This window comes from Toxotes jaculatrix, chromosome 17, assembly GCF_017976425.1.
Source record: "Toxotes jaculatrix isolate fToxJac2 chromosome 17, fToxJac2.pri, whole genome shotgun sequence".
Taxonomy (NCBI): Eukaryota; Metazoa; Chordata; class Actinopteri; family Toxotidae; genus Toxotes; species Toxotes jaculatrix.
In genome coordinates this window covers 11,687,197-11,705,129 of record NC_054410.1, presented here as the reverse complement: position 1 = coordinate 11,705,129, position 17,933 = coordinate 11,687,197, and the positions used below count along the sequence as shown (strand labels likewise).

The following is a 17,933-nucleotide window of genomic DNA, read 5'->3' as shown; positions in this document are numbered from 1 at the left end:
GTCCAGTTTAGTCCACATGACCAACCGGCTGACTGACTGATATATATTTATAGGTCTGTGTCTTAGACGTCAATATTCTTTGGTGTGGACCAAAATGTGTCCATGGAACCGATTATCGATAAGAATCAAGTACATAAAGTTGGCATAGAATTATCTGTAATCTTGTTTAGCTATTCTTAGATAGGTTTGATCAAAATTTATCTAATTTTTTTAGGCACAGTTCCTGTATGCCTGTTTATGTTTAGACAAGATTTTGGCGTCTTTTGTTAAAAGAAAAATGGTTTTGTAGAAAAACATTTATATTTGCCAAAAGTAAGGCTGAAATATTGGTTTGGAATCTGTGCAAAACATTTACAAATCTGACTTTGAATATAAGTTAAAGAAATACAACATGTTTTGGAGAAACCAGCCTATTGGTCAACTCAGATACATCTGTATCTGACGAAAAGTTGTACCTTTTATTCTAATTGTTCATCTTGATGCTCCTTGAAAAAATGTGTTATGCTGAGTGATTGTCGGGTCCACGCTGACACTTTTTCATATGTTCCCCTGACTGATCACAGGTTTACTTCATGGTAAAACTTGATCACACGTCATGTTGAGCGATCTTAACCTCCAATTTGACAACAAGCACAACTTCCATCATGGTGAGTAATGATATCATCATACTAACACTCAAACATTCATAGTGATAGGTCAAGTTTGAGGTTTCATTTTGGGGATTCATAAACTAACTCAGTTTGAAGCCAGATGGATTCTGGCAACTATTTCATCAACTACCCATCAAGTCTCTACTCAACTCAGCTTTCACTTTTTTTTGGAAAGTGGCCTCAGGTAGATCAAAGGGGCTTCTTATTAACCTTGTTAGCAAGACCACAGTACTTAAAGGATGGCAATGATTGTCGAGTAAGTTGTTTCAAACCACTCTGAACAAGCAGCATGACATCTAGGTACCACTGGTGAAGCTACTACTGGCTACTACTGGTTTTGTGGAAAGGATTAAGCCACAGCCCAGATGAGCATGTTTTGATTGATATTCACACTGAATTCTGTCTGTGGTGTGGGTATAAGCTTAACCACTGCCGGGAAAAAAAGCTTTCAGAGCCAACCTACTGGTTTGCTTTGAGTTATTTTATTTATTAAGGTTAGGTTATAGATGAATTATTTAAAAAAAAGGCTAATAATTATTTACATGCCAGTTTTCTTACCCCTTTGACTCCCTTCAGGTCTCCTTTCAGCAGGCTGTCCAGAGGAAAGGTGATGATGTTGTTCATGTTTTGGAACTGGAGGAGAGTGAAGAGAGAGACAGGTAAGAGTTGAAAGGTCGCATCAGAGGATTTAAACCTGCAGCAGACTGAAAGTCTGGGACGATGTCGCTGAGATGTAATCCTTTCTGTGTTGTGCACGTTGTCTGTGTGTGTGTGTGTTTTCTACCCTTTTATCTTCAGTAAATGATTGCGATAAGAGGCTTGATAAAATAAATGAGGTACAGATAATGAACTGACGTCAGGAAACACCCATTACTAAAGCAATGGGGGATAATGAGTTTATTATACTTTGCTAAGTCTCTCTTATATCTTAAATGGTTGCACCATGAGCCCCATTTGCTACATCTTTTAATCACTAGGAAATTGAATTTTCACATCATTAAGGACAAAACTATAAAACGATCCATTATGAGACAAGCAAGTCCCCCTGTGCAAATCACTGTTAAGGCCTGCCTCTCTGTGTAAAGCTGCAAATGTTGAAGTCTCGGTAAAGCTTTGAGAAACTGCATCTTTGCATCCAGGTGAGGCCACACCTCATATTTCTTCAATATAAGGTGTTGAGATAACACTAATACAAAATCTCAAGCTCCTGGTCTCAGTGTGAGTTGACACAGCGTCCATGGGGAGTGACGGACCTCACATGATGGTGTCAGATTTTTCTAATAAAGCCCTGGCCTGGATAAAAAACAACAAACAAAAAAACTGGGTTTCAGAGAGCGGGATCAGGCTGAATTAGATCCAGCAGATATTTGGTGTTTCAATGACTCTTTGGCTGTTTCGATGGAAAACTAGAGCTACCTCCTGAGGGCTTTAAGTTCCAGCTGGACTCGGTATGTGCTCAGTGTGTGTGTTAGAGAACACACAGAGTGACTCAAGGGGATTGAGACAATTAGGGACAGGATGGAAATCTTTCTTTGTCCCAGAGGATTTTACCCCTCCCACCTCCATCAACTCCTCCAACCATTACATGCACAAAGACACACACAAACACACACTATGTACAGTGTAGACTCACCAGGTTTTTGAAAAGTGCAGTGAGTTCCTTGGTGAAGACAGAGAACTTGAGGAAGGCTGAACCCAGATCAGGATCATCTCTGTACACGCAGTTTTCTCCAAACTTTTCCAGGGCCTGAGTGTACTGCTCCTCATTCTCCACGTGGGCTGGAAAACACACACACACACACACACACACACACAGGGGTCAGCTTTGACAGGTAGCAAATGGTAATCAAACCAAGGCCTGTCACTCTCTGATCATTACAAGTCAAAAATCAATCGCTGTGTATTAATAATAAATGGCAGCCTTTCAAGTGAACAAAGATCCACTTTTTTTCCGGCTGATCGATCCTTCCATTACAGTTCACCGTTTCCCCCCACGGAAACTACTTAGTGGAGGTGGTAAACACTGTCCACCGCTGACTGGACTGTTTTTCTTTATTTTCCCAGCTTGTGAAACCTCAGATGATTTTCTTTTTTGATGATGTGATCAATCAGTCCATCCCCTGCTGAGATGAACCAGGCACATCATCTTGTCATCCCGTTCTCAACACAGTCACTCGATGGCGATTAAAACACAGGCCTCCCTCCTTCAGTAAGAAAATGAACACTTCATTTTCCCTAATTTACCACTGCACTCTTATAACACTCTTATAACACAGAACAACAAGTGATATCCTCTTTTTTATTCAACATATTCCCCTTCCTTGTCAAAACCTGGTGGCTTTTTTCTAACTCCACACCCACATCCAGATTCTTTTTTTCATTTTCAGACTTGTAGTCTTCAGACTCAGCAGACGCTGACTCAAGTGACATCCCTTAAGGCAATTTGTCAGACTTCACACAGCTCCCTCTGGAGCCACAAAAATCCTTTACACAACTTTTTTAATATATGCAGTGGTACTCCCCAAGACCTGCCAACAGACTCAGATGTGTAAAATCAATGGAGTTTCTCTTTGATATTGTATTTCATTAAGTGTAAAAACATCTTCTGACATTATGGCTTTTTACTTGAGGCAAGACAGAAGAATCTAGTATAAAACGCTGCTGAAAACCCTGCTGTTTTCTCTCTCCAGTGTAGGAACTAAGAAGGAAGGAGCTAAGGATGGAAGTAATAACTTTTCTCATCTGACATTTACTTTTATCCAAAGTTCTCCATCCTCACCTGTATTTGATTTTTAATTTTGTATGTCCTCTAAAGCGACAAGAAACACCAGGGGTTAAAGAAGATTTTTATCCTTGTTTTAATAGTAACTGTAATAATAACTGAGAGATCATAACGACACCCGTAGGGAGACAGAGAGAAATGAGAGGCACCAAGAGAAAAGGACAGACAGCAAAGGAAACCTTAAGTGAAAGATGAACAGGCATAAAAAGAGAAAAGTACACTGAGTTGGCCCCCCAAACTGAAAATATCCCCAGTCTAGCCACCGGTTTGGGGGAAACCTGTAAACTAACCGTGACCAAAGTCTCCCAGCGCGTCTAAAGTCGGCCTAATCTACCACGAGGTTAGGCCTAGATGATTCCACTTAATACACTTCACGCCAGACTAGGCAGCTGATAACAGCTAATGCCAATGGGACAGTGGTGGAGCGAGGGATGGAGCACAGGGGACTGTTGCTATGACAACACTCACTGAGAGATGTGACAGAGGTTTTTTGGCTGTTGACCAAAACAAGGAAAGAAGAGGTGTGTAAAAATGCGAAGATGTACACTTAAAGACACCTGCTACCACATCATGAGTCAGCTCTTTATCTACCACACACACACACACACACACACACACACACACACACACACACACACACACATAAAAAGCAGCCAGACACTGGTTCACAGATGTGGCAGGTTTATAAATGAAACTGGATAAGCTCATGTCTCAGCCGCAGAGATATCCATCATGTTATTAAAAGGGGAAAGCTGAAAGCCTCTGAGTCACTAACTGCAGACCTCCTCACATCAGACAAATCTAATTTAAGCCTTGAAATATCAACTGATGCAATAGGTGAGCTGGATGATAAGGCTCCACTGAAACCTGCTGCACAAGAGGCAAAATAAGAGGGCTGAACAGCTTCTGGTAGTAAGTACCTGAGATAGTAGGTTTTTATTTTTATTTTTTCCTCACTACAACTAGAAAAAAGTGAAGAAACAAATGACCCAGTCCCTTTTTAAAAAAGACCCAGTCCCCTTTTTAGAATATATTCTATTCTAAAAAATAATAGAAAATAGTAAATAAATACTCTCTTTTAAATCTTCTTTTCTCATTCTTCTCAACTTGAAAATGCGATGGGCACATTTCACTATTTTCTGGCATTTTTCTGACCCAACACTTTCCCAATTACTGTGGAAAACTAATGAAATAATCCACAGTTGCAGCTCAATTAAAACAGTTTCTGGTTCAAAGCAGTGAGATGTGTCATAAGAGACATAATAAGCTTCAACCATTGTCATGTGTCAGACACCGACCCTCACCACACACCCTCAGTCTGCTGGTTGCACATCAGCTCCAGCTGTTTGGTTGTGGTTCTGCCAGGCTCAGAGCCAACAGGGCGGTGGCCTGCTGTTGTTTTTGAAGTGGCACATAAGAGCTCTGAGCTCTGCTATCCAGCGCTGACAAACAGCACCCCCCCCCCTCCCCTGGGCTGCTTAGTGACTACATGCGTATTTGTTGTAACATGACCTAAACACATCACACAGCAGAGAACGGCTTTGAACCTCAAAGGAAGGAGTGAAATGCTGAGTTAGTTTATAAGTAATGTGTCAGGGAAAGGAACTAAGAGTGAGACACAAGGACGGCGGAGGACTTTTCTAAAGTTTACAATGTAAACAAAACCTGCTAATTCAGTTTTGACATGCACATGTTGCCTAAATATTTACAATACATTAAGCTGGTGTTCAGGGGCTTTCTTAAAGAAACATGGGCTGGGACTTTTCCAGTGTATGAACATCCTCTGTTGTAACATTTTGATTAGTGGTGTCAGATCTTTTCAGCCTGTGTCTCACCTTTCAGAAGAAAACAAAAGAGTGTCACTAGAATCTAATAGCTTTCCAATTAAAGGGTGCTTTATTAAATGTGGAGCACTGTAGACGTCCAATCGTCATAAGCAAATATCAGCTCACAGCAGAGAAAAAAACATCAAGCTGGGCATCTCAACTGAGATGATCAAACGAGGACTATCAGACCTACTGGACGTTACATAAACACAAAGTGTTCGACATTATTCGTGAGGTAAATATACAGGAATGTTGACTGTTACATAGGCCTATTTAGAGTGACCGCAGTCAAATACAAGAAAACGTAGCAAAATAAAATACAATTTAAGCTCCAGAAAACATCTGGAAAAGGCAGTGTGGCAGTAAGCAGTGACATATCTGTGTCTGTGTGTGTGACAGAAAGAGAGAGAAAAGGATTCCTGTTGCTTGACCTCCGGAAATGATGACCTTGTGTTTACTGGGGGACAGAGGAATAATACTGTTGGACACACACACACACACAAGCACACACTTCTACAGCCACTACAGACACAAATGACCTAAAATGTTGTGTACTACATTCTTTACTGTATCTTCCCCCTTAAACACACACACACACACAGAAAAAAATGTCATGTACAGCTTCCAGGCATCTGCTGAGGGTTATCTAACATCCCAAAGGCCTGTTTTGCTGCTTCTTCCACTCCCCCCCCCCCATACGCACACTGACACACACACACACACACAAACTCAGGGTTTAATCACAAGGTAGCAGGCTGGCCTCTACTTCCTCTCCCTGTCTCTCCCACACTTATTCCCTCACACACGGCTCCATCAGGCCGGGTCGGCTGACGCTCCGACACACACTAACACAATGTGCAGCCGACCTCAGATCAATTCCATATCTCTCTACGGACTCTGTGAAAACAGCACTGGGCTCCATGTCCACTTAACAATATGGCCACCAGGACACAGAGAGGGGAGTTGAGAAGGGAGGGAAAAGAGTTGCCAAGAGTTATGGTAGATAAAAGGATTGATCCCTCTGTCTCTGTCTGTAAATATGAAGCCAGTTATCTTAGCTCAGCGTGAAGACTAGGAACAGGGGGAAATAGCTAGAGTGGCTCTGTCTAAAGCTTAAAAATACATCTACCAGCATCTCTAAAGCTCACTAGAAAGTCACTGCCCTGCCCAAGAAATAGACACATAAGCCCCAACCTTCTGTCATTAAAGTAAGTATAAGATGTTAATTTATGAGATTTATTTGAGCTGCTAGGGATTTTTTTTTTTTTTTTTTACCTTGGACAGAGCCAGGCTAAATATTTATGCTAAGCTTCCCCAGACAGTAACTTCATATGTACCATAGAGGTATGAATGGCTTCAGCTCTCATCTAACTCTCTGAAAGTAAGCAAATAAGCACAAAATGTCAAACATTGCTGTAAACGACTAATCTGTATGAACAGGGGTGGCTCTGTCTTCCATTTCATTACGCTTTCTTTGTGTCTCCTTCCTCCTTTGTGTTTCACTGTCTCCTCAGGTTTTTCTCCTCAGACATCCATCTATTTTAATAACATTAGTGCTTGTGGGATTCCCATTTTCTTGGTTACCTGGCAGCCAAGACAGAAATGTGTGTGTGTGTGTGTGTGTTTGTGTGTGTGCAGCAGCGACCTAGAGGGCATGGTCAGCCCAGATGCCATTGAATTCAGTGTTTTCCTGAAGCAATATAGGCGGAGTGCTGCATTATTCAGCAACTGCATCCAGCTATCCTGCCCACCTATCGGTCCAACAGCTGGAACACGGCGTTCGTTCGTCAGCCTCGAGTCGTTATCTGTTCGGCAGCTTTGGCAGGTCTGTCCCAGGCAGCTCTGCTCGATCAGCTCCAGCTTCTTCAGGGGTTTGAGATGCTGCTGCTGGTTTATTCATCAAAACCAGCAGGCTGACAACATGACATGTCCCTGCAGCAACACGGGGCACTCTCACTCATCTGTAAGCTTTCCTTATATCCCCCCTTCTCACCCCTTTCTCTCTCACTTCCCCATCTTTTTCCTTTGTCTCACACTTCCCCTTCTTTTTCTTTCTCTCTGGTGCAAGCCATACACTGTGTATGAAGAAGAACAAGCTTACATTTCTTGCTCAGCCTCTCAGGTTCTCTGTTTTTTTATTTTTCCTCACCATTGTAACCAAACCTCCAACAGAATCATCACCCTTTCCGTCCTCTCCTTCTCTCCCTTCTACCCCTCCACATCATTTCCTAGTGTCAGAGCCGAAAATATTCTTGCAGCGTTTGGAGAATGACAGCCACTGACACCAGGAGTATAGTGCTGAGACTCCCTATTGTGTGCCTCATTATTCAGGCTTTATCCCAGCATTCTCTCTGGAGAACATTTCTCTCTTTCTGTGTCTTTCCCTCAACGGTAGATTTGCTTTAGATACTGCAGCACAACTGCTTCCATGCGTGTCACCATCTACAGTTAATGAGTGTTGTGATTTACTTTTTGCAGTCCAATTTAGCTGTATTTACGTTTTTTGATTACTGTCTTGGTTTTGTATGATCTGTTTCTTATTATGCTCCCTGGAGCATTAAATCTAACCTGCACATATTAATTATTTTTAAGTTCTGGGGAATTTTCCATTATGTCTTTAGACGTATTTACACGAATATGACGGTGTTTACTGCTGATTTAATCAAAGCTCCATCTATATGTTAGAGCTCATATTTAGTTAAAGAACCATAATAGTGTGTTTACAGTACCGGGGGTTATATGATAAACGTGTTGGCAAACAGTTGCCTATTTCCACATTTTGCGAAGCTGTTTCAGGTTACCTGACAATGTACTGTTTTCACTCTCCTTGTAGACCTGTTTTGGTCTCCACCAGGTCCTGACGGAAATATCTGGCTCTTTGGGTGCTAAATACTCCAATATATTTGCCAACCTTGTCTATGTACCATTTGGTGCTGGACAGGTAATGCATAATGCTAAGAAGAGTCTCTGTCTCTTGCTCTAGAGATACAGGCTTACAAATGAGGGCTTCATGGAGTCCTGTAGGTTGTATACAAAACAGACCACAGACTGAATAGCTTTTCCATGGTAACTGTTGATAACAAAAGGTGACCCATGTTAAAGCAAGTTTCTCTTTGTATACCTGTAAATAACAGCATTCCCAGTGACATATCCACAAACAAAACAATGTTTATATTGTAAACACTCACAGAAATCTGTATGAGTCTCCAGTTTCAAGGCTAAAAGGTTGTTTTTCTTCCTCCCAGTTTTTCCTACAGCAGATTATCTTGATCATAATGAAAACAAATTGCAGCTGCCTGAAACACCTCTTGTTCTCAAACATGTGTAAACCAATGCACTAAGCACACAGATTCAAATGAATGCAATTTATCAACAATGGGGGCATTCACTTAGTGTGAGAAAACCGAACAGGTTAATCTTCTACATGTGCACCTGCATACGGACAATATCAGACTGTTGTGAACCGGGAAGTCTGGCCTCAAAGAGGCAATATGTACGGCATGTGTGTAAATGCATGTTTAACAGTGAGGTGTAGTGAGAACGTGAGCGTGTATCCATGCCTCACCACCCACACACAAACACAGTGTGTGCCCGCCCCCCCCGCCCCCAGCTGTTCTTCTGGGGGTCTGGATCAGACAGCTGTCCCTCTGGTCTGAACAGAGCTCACACTGTTCTGAAAAAGACATGCTCAGCACATTGTTTGGAGGTCTCTCTCTCCCTCTCCCTCTCTCTCTCTCTCTCTCTCTCTCTCTCTCTCTCTCTCTCAGCGGGGTTCTGTCAGGCAGGCCAAACAAAAGACACTGGAAACACCCAACACTGGCACAGCCAGCCACAATGAGCATGGTAATAACACACACAGGCAAAGCAAAAAAACTACCCCTGCCTCAAAGACAGTGGGACAAAGGCAGTCGGGATGCAATTAATAGTTATTTTCATTTTCAATTTATTTCTCTAATTATGTATTAAACTAATATTCCTGTGTATAAAAGACAATAAAACAAACATTCCTCAGAGATACCACAGCTCAACAATGTCTTAAAATTGCTTGCTTAGTCTGTTCTCTTTCCTTTTTCCATATCGAAGAGAGAAATACATTATTACAATAAAAGAAATTAGATAATTAATCAATTAACTGGCTGATCCTTTAAACACCAAATGGGCTAGCTGTTTGTCATAAAAGTGAGCATGAAAACACCTTTGAAGGTTTCTGACTAAAGGGAGAATGTCAAGATAAGGAAATGAAAATCCTGACAGACAGGAGGACTCACCCAGACCAGACGTGTAGATGGCCTTCACTGACTTCTTCATCTTGTACAGGACACTGCGGTCCACGTCCAGAGCCTGGACAGACAAATTTTAAAAAAAGGAGACAGTGAGATGGAGAAGAGGATAAAATGATAAAATCATTCAAGTACCAGTCAGTCAAATTAGTGTGGGTATTATGCGAACGTATTTTAACGGTAGTGATAAATTTAGAAGTGTAGGTCTGCTGCCTGTACGGCTCAGCCTACAGCCATCAAGTTAGTGCAGAGTAAGGTGACATGTTATTAATGACATTCTATTTATATTGTCCATTTTTTCCATTTCCGTTGCATTTAGGTTTGTTTATTTTTTGTTTACTTTATGTTGATTCTATTGTCAAAGTTTGTTTTATGTCTTTTAACATCTTGTGATGATGTTGGAAATTAGTCTTTTCCTTTTAACACGTTGATATTGGATCTGTGTGTTATATGTAATTAAATTATATCTTTTGCTGTTCCTGTTATTTTGTTCACACCCTGAATACGTGCCTGCATGTGAAGGGTGCAGTTTGTGTGTGTGTGTCTATGCCATCAGTACTCTGGCTGCAAGTAATGCATTATTCAAGGCAAAGCTAAGAATAGACCAGAGCTCCCTCGTCAGTTATAGTGTTAGCGTTCCGTGTGTGCATAACGTGTGTGTGTGTGTTTATCAGTATAACAGCTTGCAGGACAAGAGTAGTGAGAATCTGAGGTCCCTTACGTGGAGGACAATTTTCCACACAAACCTATGAATAACCATACACACACACAACATATACTCTTGCATTAAGCTCAGACTTGCACAGTAACCAGAACAAACACTGAAAGTCAAGCGGAGACAATGCGCCACTGTCTCAGTGATGAGTGAGGGAGTCTCTTGGGATGAGGGGGATTTTGGGAAATTAGTTTTTAGGGACCTTATTAAGTAAGTCTGGCCAACCGGGCCAAAGTTGGCGCCGCTTTTCCCTGCACTGCTCCCCATCTGACTGACACATATCAGATCCCCCTAGATCCTCTGAAAACAAAAACACACAATGGCTCCCATTCAGCTGCAATATACACCAATACTTTACACACATACACAAACACAAACACTGTTTCTTTCTCTGAAAATAAAACTTGATGTGATGACAAGACTTATTAAATCCATAAATCGGTGCTGTATTAATATCCAGGCTATGAGCGGTTTGCTATTGCAAAATGGAAGAACCACTCAGCACTTAGTTTTCCCCAGGGTCATATTTCACAGACACTCCAACACACATAAACACACATACACACACACGCATAAAAGAAACAACAGAGAGAAAAGACAGAAGTGACTTTGAAGGGAAAATGACAGAGAAATTAAGTGTCACTGGTAGAGGGACAGGCAGAATACAAGAAGGACACAGAGCTCAGAGAAAAGACAAGAACAGTGACAATGTGCTCTTTCACTCTTGTGGCTCACAGGGGCCACCTATGAAATGTAAGGGGGGGAGGGGGGGGTAGTCTGTTGAGGCATATACTTACAGTGACTGGACAGACTCAGCGTAGAGGAAAGATGATGGCGAAATAAATCTAATTATGCAAGCCTACGAAATGAAGGATCACATCAAACTAAGACCACAGTCACCTATTTATATTTTTAATTGAATTTCAATGAGTGTCTGTCACAGAGAGCTGTGTTAACAAGCCAAGACAGACAGCATCTATCTCTCCATTCAGCACTTCAGTGATGAATAGTTGTGGCCACTGTCTTGTTTGTATGGACTGGACCAGACCTTAATTCATCAGTTCAAATTCATTTAGCCAACATTAGTGTCTGTAACACACTACTGCCTCTGACAAGGATCTTTGAAATGACAACAAAAATCTGTTGTTCAAGTGAAAAATAAACACAAAGTAAGTTGCAGCCACATTACCAGAGCTGTAATCACCCAGGCCTGACCTCAGGCTGACCTCTGACAGACAGCCAGTGGCAGACAGCATAGCAGCATCATGGCCATTGTCAACCCTTTTGGTGTTGTGTGTGAGGCCATATTCACCTTATGTACTTCACATGGCTTAGGTATTTTGAATATAAAGTGATTAGAATTAAAATGACAAAAACATTTGTGCAAGGTAGCCAAAAAAAAAAAGAAAAAAAAAAAACATTGTCTCTTCAACAATTGTGTTTACACAAATAAACTTCCAGCAGTAAACGCTAAAAAATTTAGCGTGTTAAAGTATAAAACGGGATGTTCTTTACCAGGGGAACTGTGCAAATTAAAAGAAGCCAACCAGAACCTAATTGTTCCCCTGAGTAAAAGTAGGACTTTCAGTGCTGTGGTTTTAGTTCCTTCAGCTCCTGTTAAATGACTCATCTGCTACATGCTACCACTATCCCATTAACTCCGTCTGGTGCAGACAGACTCTCTGACTGTAGCTCAGACCCCACACAAAGCTGTGCATGTTCGCATTCTGTTAAAGAGCTATTTCCAAAACAAACGTAGCTGTCCCGCAAAGCGACACTCACATGTCTCTGTCTACACCTCCAAATCAATCCAACCTCACTAAGACTTTTAAAAGGTAACAGGAGACAACCACTGAGAGGGTTTTCTTAGCAAAGCTGATATCACCTTTGCTCTGTACATTAAATCTACTCTCAGCACTGAGAGCCTTGAGAGCACTGAAAGCATTTCTGCTGGTATCCGAGCTTCTGAGAGGGTGTAGAGGGCTTGACAGGAGAGCTGCATTAATTTCCTGTTCAACAAGAGATTTGGAAGATATGACTGTAAAGAAGGTCTAGGCTAAGGCGACTAACGATTATTGTAATAACCTGTTAATCCGTCAGTTATTTTCTTGATTAATCCATTAATCGCTTGCTCTATTAAATGTAAGGAAACAGCAAAGCCCATCATAATTTCTAAAGCCCAAGAAGGGGATGTCTCAAATGTCTTTTTTTGGGCCGCTCAACTGTCCAAAACCTGAAGATATTAAGTTTAAAATAACACGAAACACAGAAAAGCAGAACATGCTAAATATTGGAAAGCTAGAACCAATGAATTTTTGTTATAAAGAAAATGACAAACTGATTATCAGAATAGTTGCTCATCAGTTTTTTTGTCAGTCAACCAATGAATCATTTCAACTTTAGCAGACACTCAAACATAAAAAACAAAAAATGGAAAATGAAACATAGTCCTTCCAGACAAAAAAATAAGCCCAGATGTGTTGTGAAATTATACAGTTTGACCACATATAAATAAATATATAAATAACTGCACCACTCCTTCCTCTGAGGATTGCAGGAAGGAATTTCAAAACAGGCCCATAAAACGCACTTGACACTGGCGCCATTTATTTATTGATTATTTGATGGTGGGAATCTGTCTGGACACAGATGTGAGGTCAAACAAGGGTGAGCCACTGACGTCGAAAAGCATGTAACAGTGTTTAACAGCTGATTGGTGCACAGAATCAATTAGACACCAAACTGTGTGTGTGTGTGTGTGTTTGATTCATAATCCTCAAAGAGAACTGCAAAACTGTGCCCAGACATGTCTGCCACAATAAATCAACCGTAATGTAAAAAGCCTTTCTGTTGATGGCTGTCTGTGCTTAAATACCGTTTAAACACAAGTCACATATTCTTGTACTTCAGCAAAGTATCAGTGCTGAGTTTAGCAACTTTATGGCTATGTGCACAAAATTACAATGATATGATAAAAGAGGAGGCAAATACAAAAGCGGCGCTCTGAACAACTCAGCTGGGCTCCCTGGCAGTAACATGAATGTTTCTGTGGAGGAAGACAAGCCAAATGGACAAGAGATTTATAGCAATCTGTTCACTTTGTGACTAAAGCTTCTGGTGCATATGCTGCATCAACACAGTCAGATGGCAGCTATGTGTTTTGCTCTAGTATTAAGTAACAGCTTTGATATTAGAAGCTCTATGTTCAGCCCCTGCTGTATCTGCTATGACACGCTTCTTCAACTGTTTAAATTTCAGATAAGCTCGGTTTTAAGTCATAATAAACCTCATAATATCATAATCAGAAGCAGCCTTGTGTCCCAGAATGCACCAGCTCAGTTTTCCCTGAACGGGTTTAGAAAATCTGGATTAATAAACTTATTCTGGGAAGCATCATATTACCTGCATTTACAAAATTATGGCACAAGTTTAATAAAATAAAAAGCATCACATATTTTGCTTTATTTAGTTTTAAATGGTGGTGGTTTTACAGCTAGACCAATACAGGATTGTTGAGGCTAATACCAATACTGATATTTTTAAGTTTCAAAAATACAATGATAATATTTCAGGTATCCCATGACATAAACAAACATTTTTGATAATGTTCACTTAAATTTGTTTCTTTATAACAATTGTGACTAAGAAATGTGATGGACAGGAAATAAATAAACCACTCTCACCGCTCTCTGGTGGACAAACTTTAGAATGGTGACACTGTTTAAAACATATATTTTTTTGTATTTCTGTACTTCAGTTTGTTATCATTTATCATCAGTTGACATATACACCAATACAAATACATCTGCAACCAGCTTTTATGGCTGACTCATCAGTCAGGCTGCTGTAGCTTTAGGTGTACGTGCAGTTTGTCTGACGTCCGCTCGTGCGCCTACTGCTTCATATCCTGTGAGTTAAAAATGGTAAAGCTACCAACACTCTGATGTATTTACAACAACACTGTGCTTGTAGCACATTGGTAGATTTAAGCCCTGAAGCCTTACACGCACATTGACATGGACATCACAGCTTCCATCGACCCAAGGTCTCCCTCACCCTCACACAAACACACAAACAATCGGACAGCATCACGCTCCAGCAGACTCTTTCAATCTGCAGAGAGTGGTCTGACGAGGAAAGGGGGGAAGACAAGAGGGAGGACTGCCAGGCGGGGTAATAAACCAGCTGAACACAACAAACACGTAGCCCTAAATCACTCTCACATGTACACACATACACACACAGGACTCTTCAATCACTTTCACACATTTCCACTCTGCTGTGCTCTCCAGGGTTGAGCGAAGTGGCTCTTCACTGAGCACCAGGCCACCTTTTGTGCAAGCCCTCTTGTTTGTAGCGCAGTCCGCTCTAAAACCAGACACTTTTAACCCAAAAAAAACCCCAAAAAAACCCCCATCATTCACAGCGAGAGGGGAATTCCACTGCCGCGTAGCGTTTCAACAGCATGGGGATCAGAGCTGAATCCTCACACAATAGACCCAGCCCCTGAGCCTGGAGCTGCTTCACAAGCACACTTCGTATGACATTACTGCAATGTCAGCATTTTTCTCCTCCTGATAGCAGCTCACGGTAAACTCACCACAGTGGCTCTTTTCTCCCTCTCCTGCTGACCGTAGCCGCCAGAGCAGGAGGAAAAACCCAAACTGAATTGAATTAATCCCCCTCTAAATGCATGACATCATCACCACCACCATCATCATCATCATCATCATCATCACTGCGATTATAACTGTGGACCATCTGCTGCAGTCAGTCTACAGAGACTACCAAAACACAGCTGAGGTCACAGAGGTCGTTGCCACAGTGATCCCATGCACTTACCGTACTGAATTGTCGAGTAACGTGTCAGGTTACTGATCTCTGTGAGCACAGTGCAGATAGATAATATCTAATGTGTGTTCAGAGACAGATAGGGAGAGAAAGAAGACACTGTAAGACTAAGTAATGTTGAGGTTGTTGAGACGGTAACTGTCTCATCCTTGGACTCACCATACTCACAGTATGGGGTTTCTAAAAGAGGATATACTACTAATTTGAGAGAATAAGAGATCAATAAAACTTGAACGAAAAAAGGGAACTAAGAAAAGTAACAAGGGAGTCAATCCTGAAGAGATTTCCCTCTCTCAAGTCTTCACAACCACTTCCTGTTGTCCTGGCAGTTACCACAACTAACTCTGAAGAGGAAGGGGAAAAAAAACTGAGTAAAACGGGAAGCTAATTTCTGTATAAACTGGCATTTTTGAGCGCTGTCATGAGGCAAAGCTCAGCTGGATAAGCACAAAGTTCCACTACAAGGATCCAAACCAGAACTAATAAATCCAACGTGCTTGGCCCAGCAATTGCCAAAGTCTTGAAAACCAAAACAAGGAGGGGAAATTAGCAAAGGAGGTTCACAAAGACGTTTCATAATTCAGAAACTGCCCAGTCAAATACTGAAGTCCCTTTATATGACTACAACCCCAGAAGAATGCAAAGCTAATTGCGGTTACCAAAGTAGGGAGATTTGTTTTGGAAGAGTGAACTATTTTTGGATTGTGAAACACTGGCGTCACCACCCTATATTTCCTGAAACACAGCACGTCTCTGTTACCTATTGAGAGGCAAGGCAAAATGCAGGCGAGATAGATAAGCCAATTTTCATTTTTTGTCATTAGAAATGACAAATAGTCAAAAATAAGCAATAGTCGAAAATCTAAATCTTTTTCACCTGCACTCCCAAGTCCTGGGACTAATATTTGAACTAGTGCAAATACAAAAAGAGCTCATGTCACATAAAGACAGTGGGGCAGGGAGGAGATCAAGACGCTACTGACTACAACAAAAGTGGGTCCAGCCAACAAGCTTGTTTTATCGTAGCACTCTCCACCTCTTTCTCCGCCGTCTGAAGAAGAAAGACATTCCTGGATGATTGCAAGCTGGAGTGACTGACAGAGGAGACAGAGACCCAGCCCCATTGTTCCTGCCGACAAACTATCAGCTGATGACAGCATGTCTGCTTGGCGAGCTGCTTTCCCGCTTTTCTCAGAGGCCCCATCGCCATACAACACGCACACCCACACACACATGTTCAATTTTAACAAAAGACAATCCAAGAAATCCTCCCTGTCTGCAATATTACTACTGTCATCACCACACACTTCTTTAAAGCTCTGTCTGGTGTCTCTTTATAACTTGTCTGCTAACCCTGCCTAACCCTTTAAGCCATCCCGCTGTGACAGTCATGCGAGGAAACAGTCTGCCACATACAGTGGAAATCAGGCAATAAGGCAGCAGTCTGGGATGTAATTATCCACTTTATTTGGTGCATGTGAGGGTGGGTTGTAACCCATATTTCACTGAGGTACCAGATGTTACACGATAAGAACAAACTTTACTCATCAGAGAAAACTCCTAAAACTTCTGTCTGCGTGTTAAAGGACTAGCTCTTGTACAACAACTACACACACTCGTGTGGTTCATAAATTAAAAAGCCCTGGTTTTGATGTGAAGATCATGGGAAAGACTTGACATCATGTTAATCATATTTATTTCACCACTGTGGTGTGGTCAGCCCACACGGTTTGGAGAAGCGGCAAAATGTGAAACCCGAGCTCTCAGAGAGACAGATGTAATGCATTTTCCTCTTTGATTAATTTTCAGATCAGAAACTTCCTCTGGCTGTGGCACAGACATGATATCTGTCCCTCAGACACTGACCATTACAAAATATTACAGATGAGCTGTGATATCTTCTCAAATATGAACATCTGAGAAAAAGCGCCTAACCACCAGCAGTATATCATGATATGATGAGGAGTTATGGGGTCAGTTTCTCTCTATAATGGTTTGGCTGTAAAGGCGTCAGTGTGCTTCAAACCACGTGTTTGTGGCATCGTCAACCAGCAACTAAAACTTTTCCAACATCTGAAACCAGTTCCTTTCAGGCATAGTCTGGTCTTAACGGCGCAGTCCATTACTGGAGCTGTTGCCCTCCTACGCTTGCCTCCTGGCTTCCTCCAACACGGCAGCACGTGGCATCGTTTTGAGGTGTTAACTGGGAGAACACATAATACACCAGCATGTAATTGTCGTAATGACATACTGGCGTGAATTGTTGATGCACTGGACCAGAATTCTGCCTCCGCTCTCCTATATGGCTGCCAACAGTTATGTTAGGTCACCTGAAAGCAATCTGTGGAGAGTTTCCCTGTAGAAAAATAAATAAAACATCACATCATTAGTAGTAGTCTTCTCTGCTATATTACAGAATGAGACACGTCAGCTTTTCTGCAGGTGTGGCGTTAACGCAGCCGCCTGGTAAAGTGTATTTTCTGCTGGTCAGCTCTCAACCAGACAGAGGGGCTGCTGTCTACAGCTCCACATGCGGCACAGTCACGGTGAGCACAAGAAGAGCACTCTCTCTGCCACAACAAGAACATTCTCTTCTTGGACATTTGAACTCTGATTTCCACTGCTAGCAACAGGAAGAATAGGACCTTTTAATACATTTATTGACTGCAAGTTATCCAAACAAATCATCTACCTACAAGCCTTCTGGTGTTTTAGCGCCGGGACATTTGGTGCTTTACAGCTCCTCAGAGAGCACAACAAAGATCCCTGAGCAGAGCCTTGACCACCGGCTGCCAGAAATCACACTGGGATGACAACATAAACTGCAGT

General features: G+C 41.7%; 1 protein-coding gene across 2 annotated transcripts in view; it reads right to left on the bottom strand.

Moving 5' to 3' along the window:
* The window catches only part of asap2a (ArfGAP with SH3 domain, ankyrin repeat and PH domain 2a), a 53,232-nt gene that overhangs the window by 25,433 nt on the left and 9,866 nt on the right, over positions 1–17,933 (bottom strand). For both annotated transcript variants that reach the window (XM_041060046.1, XM_041060047.1), the window contains exons 2-4: positions 9,527–9,599; positions 2,284–2,429; positions 1,209–1,283 (exon numbers count right to left, since the gene is read on the bottom strand). In XM_041060046.1, the coding sequence (XP_040915980.1) occupies positions 1,209–1,283; positions 2,284–2,429; positions 9,527–9,599 (294 nt within the window). The remainder of the gene's footprint in view (positions 1–1,208; positions 1,284–2,283; positions 2,430–9,526; positions 9,600–17,933) is intronic.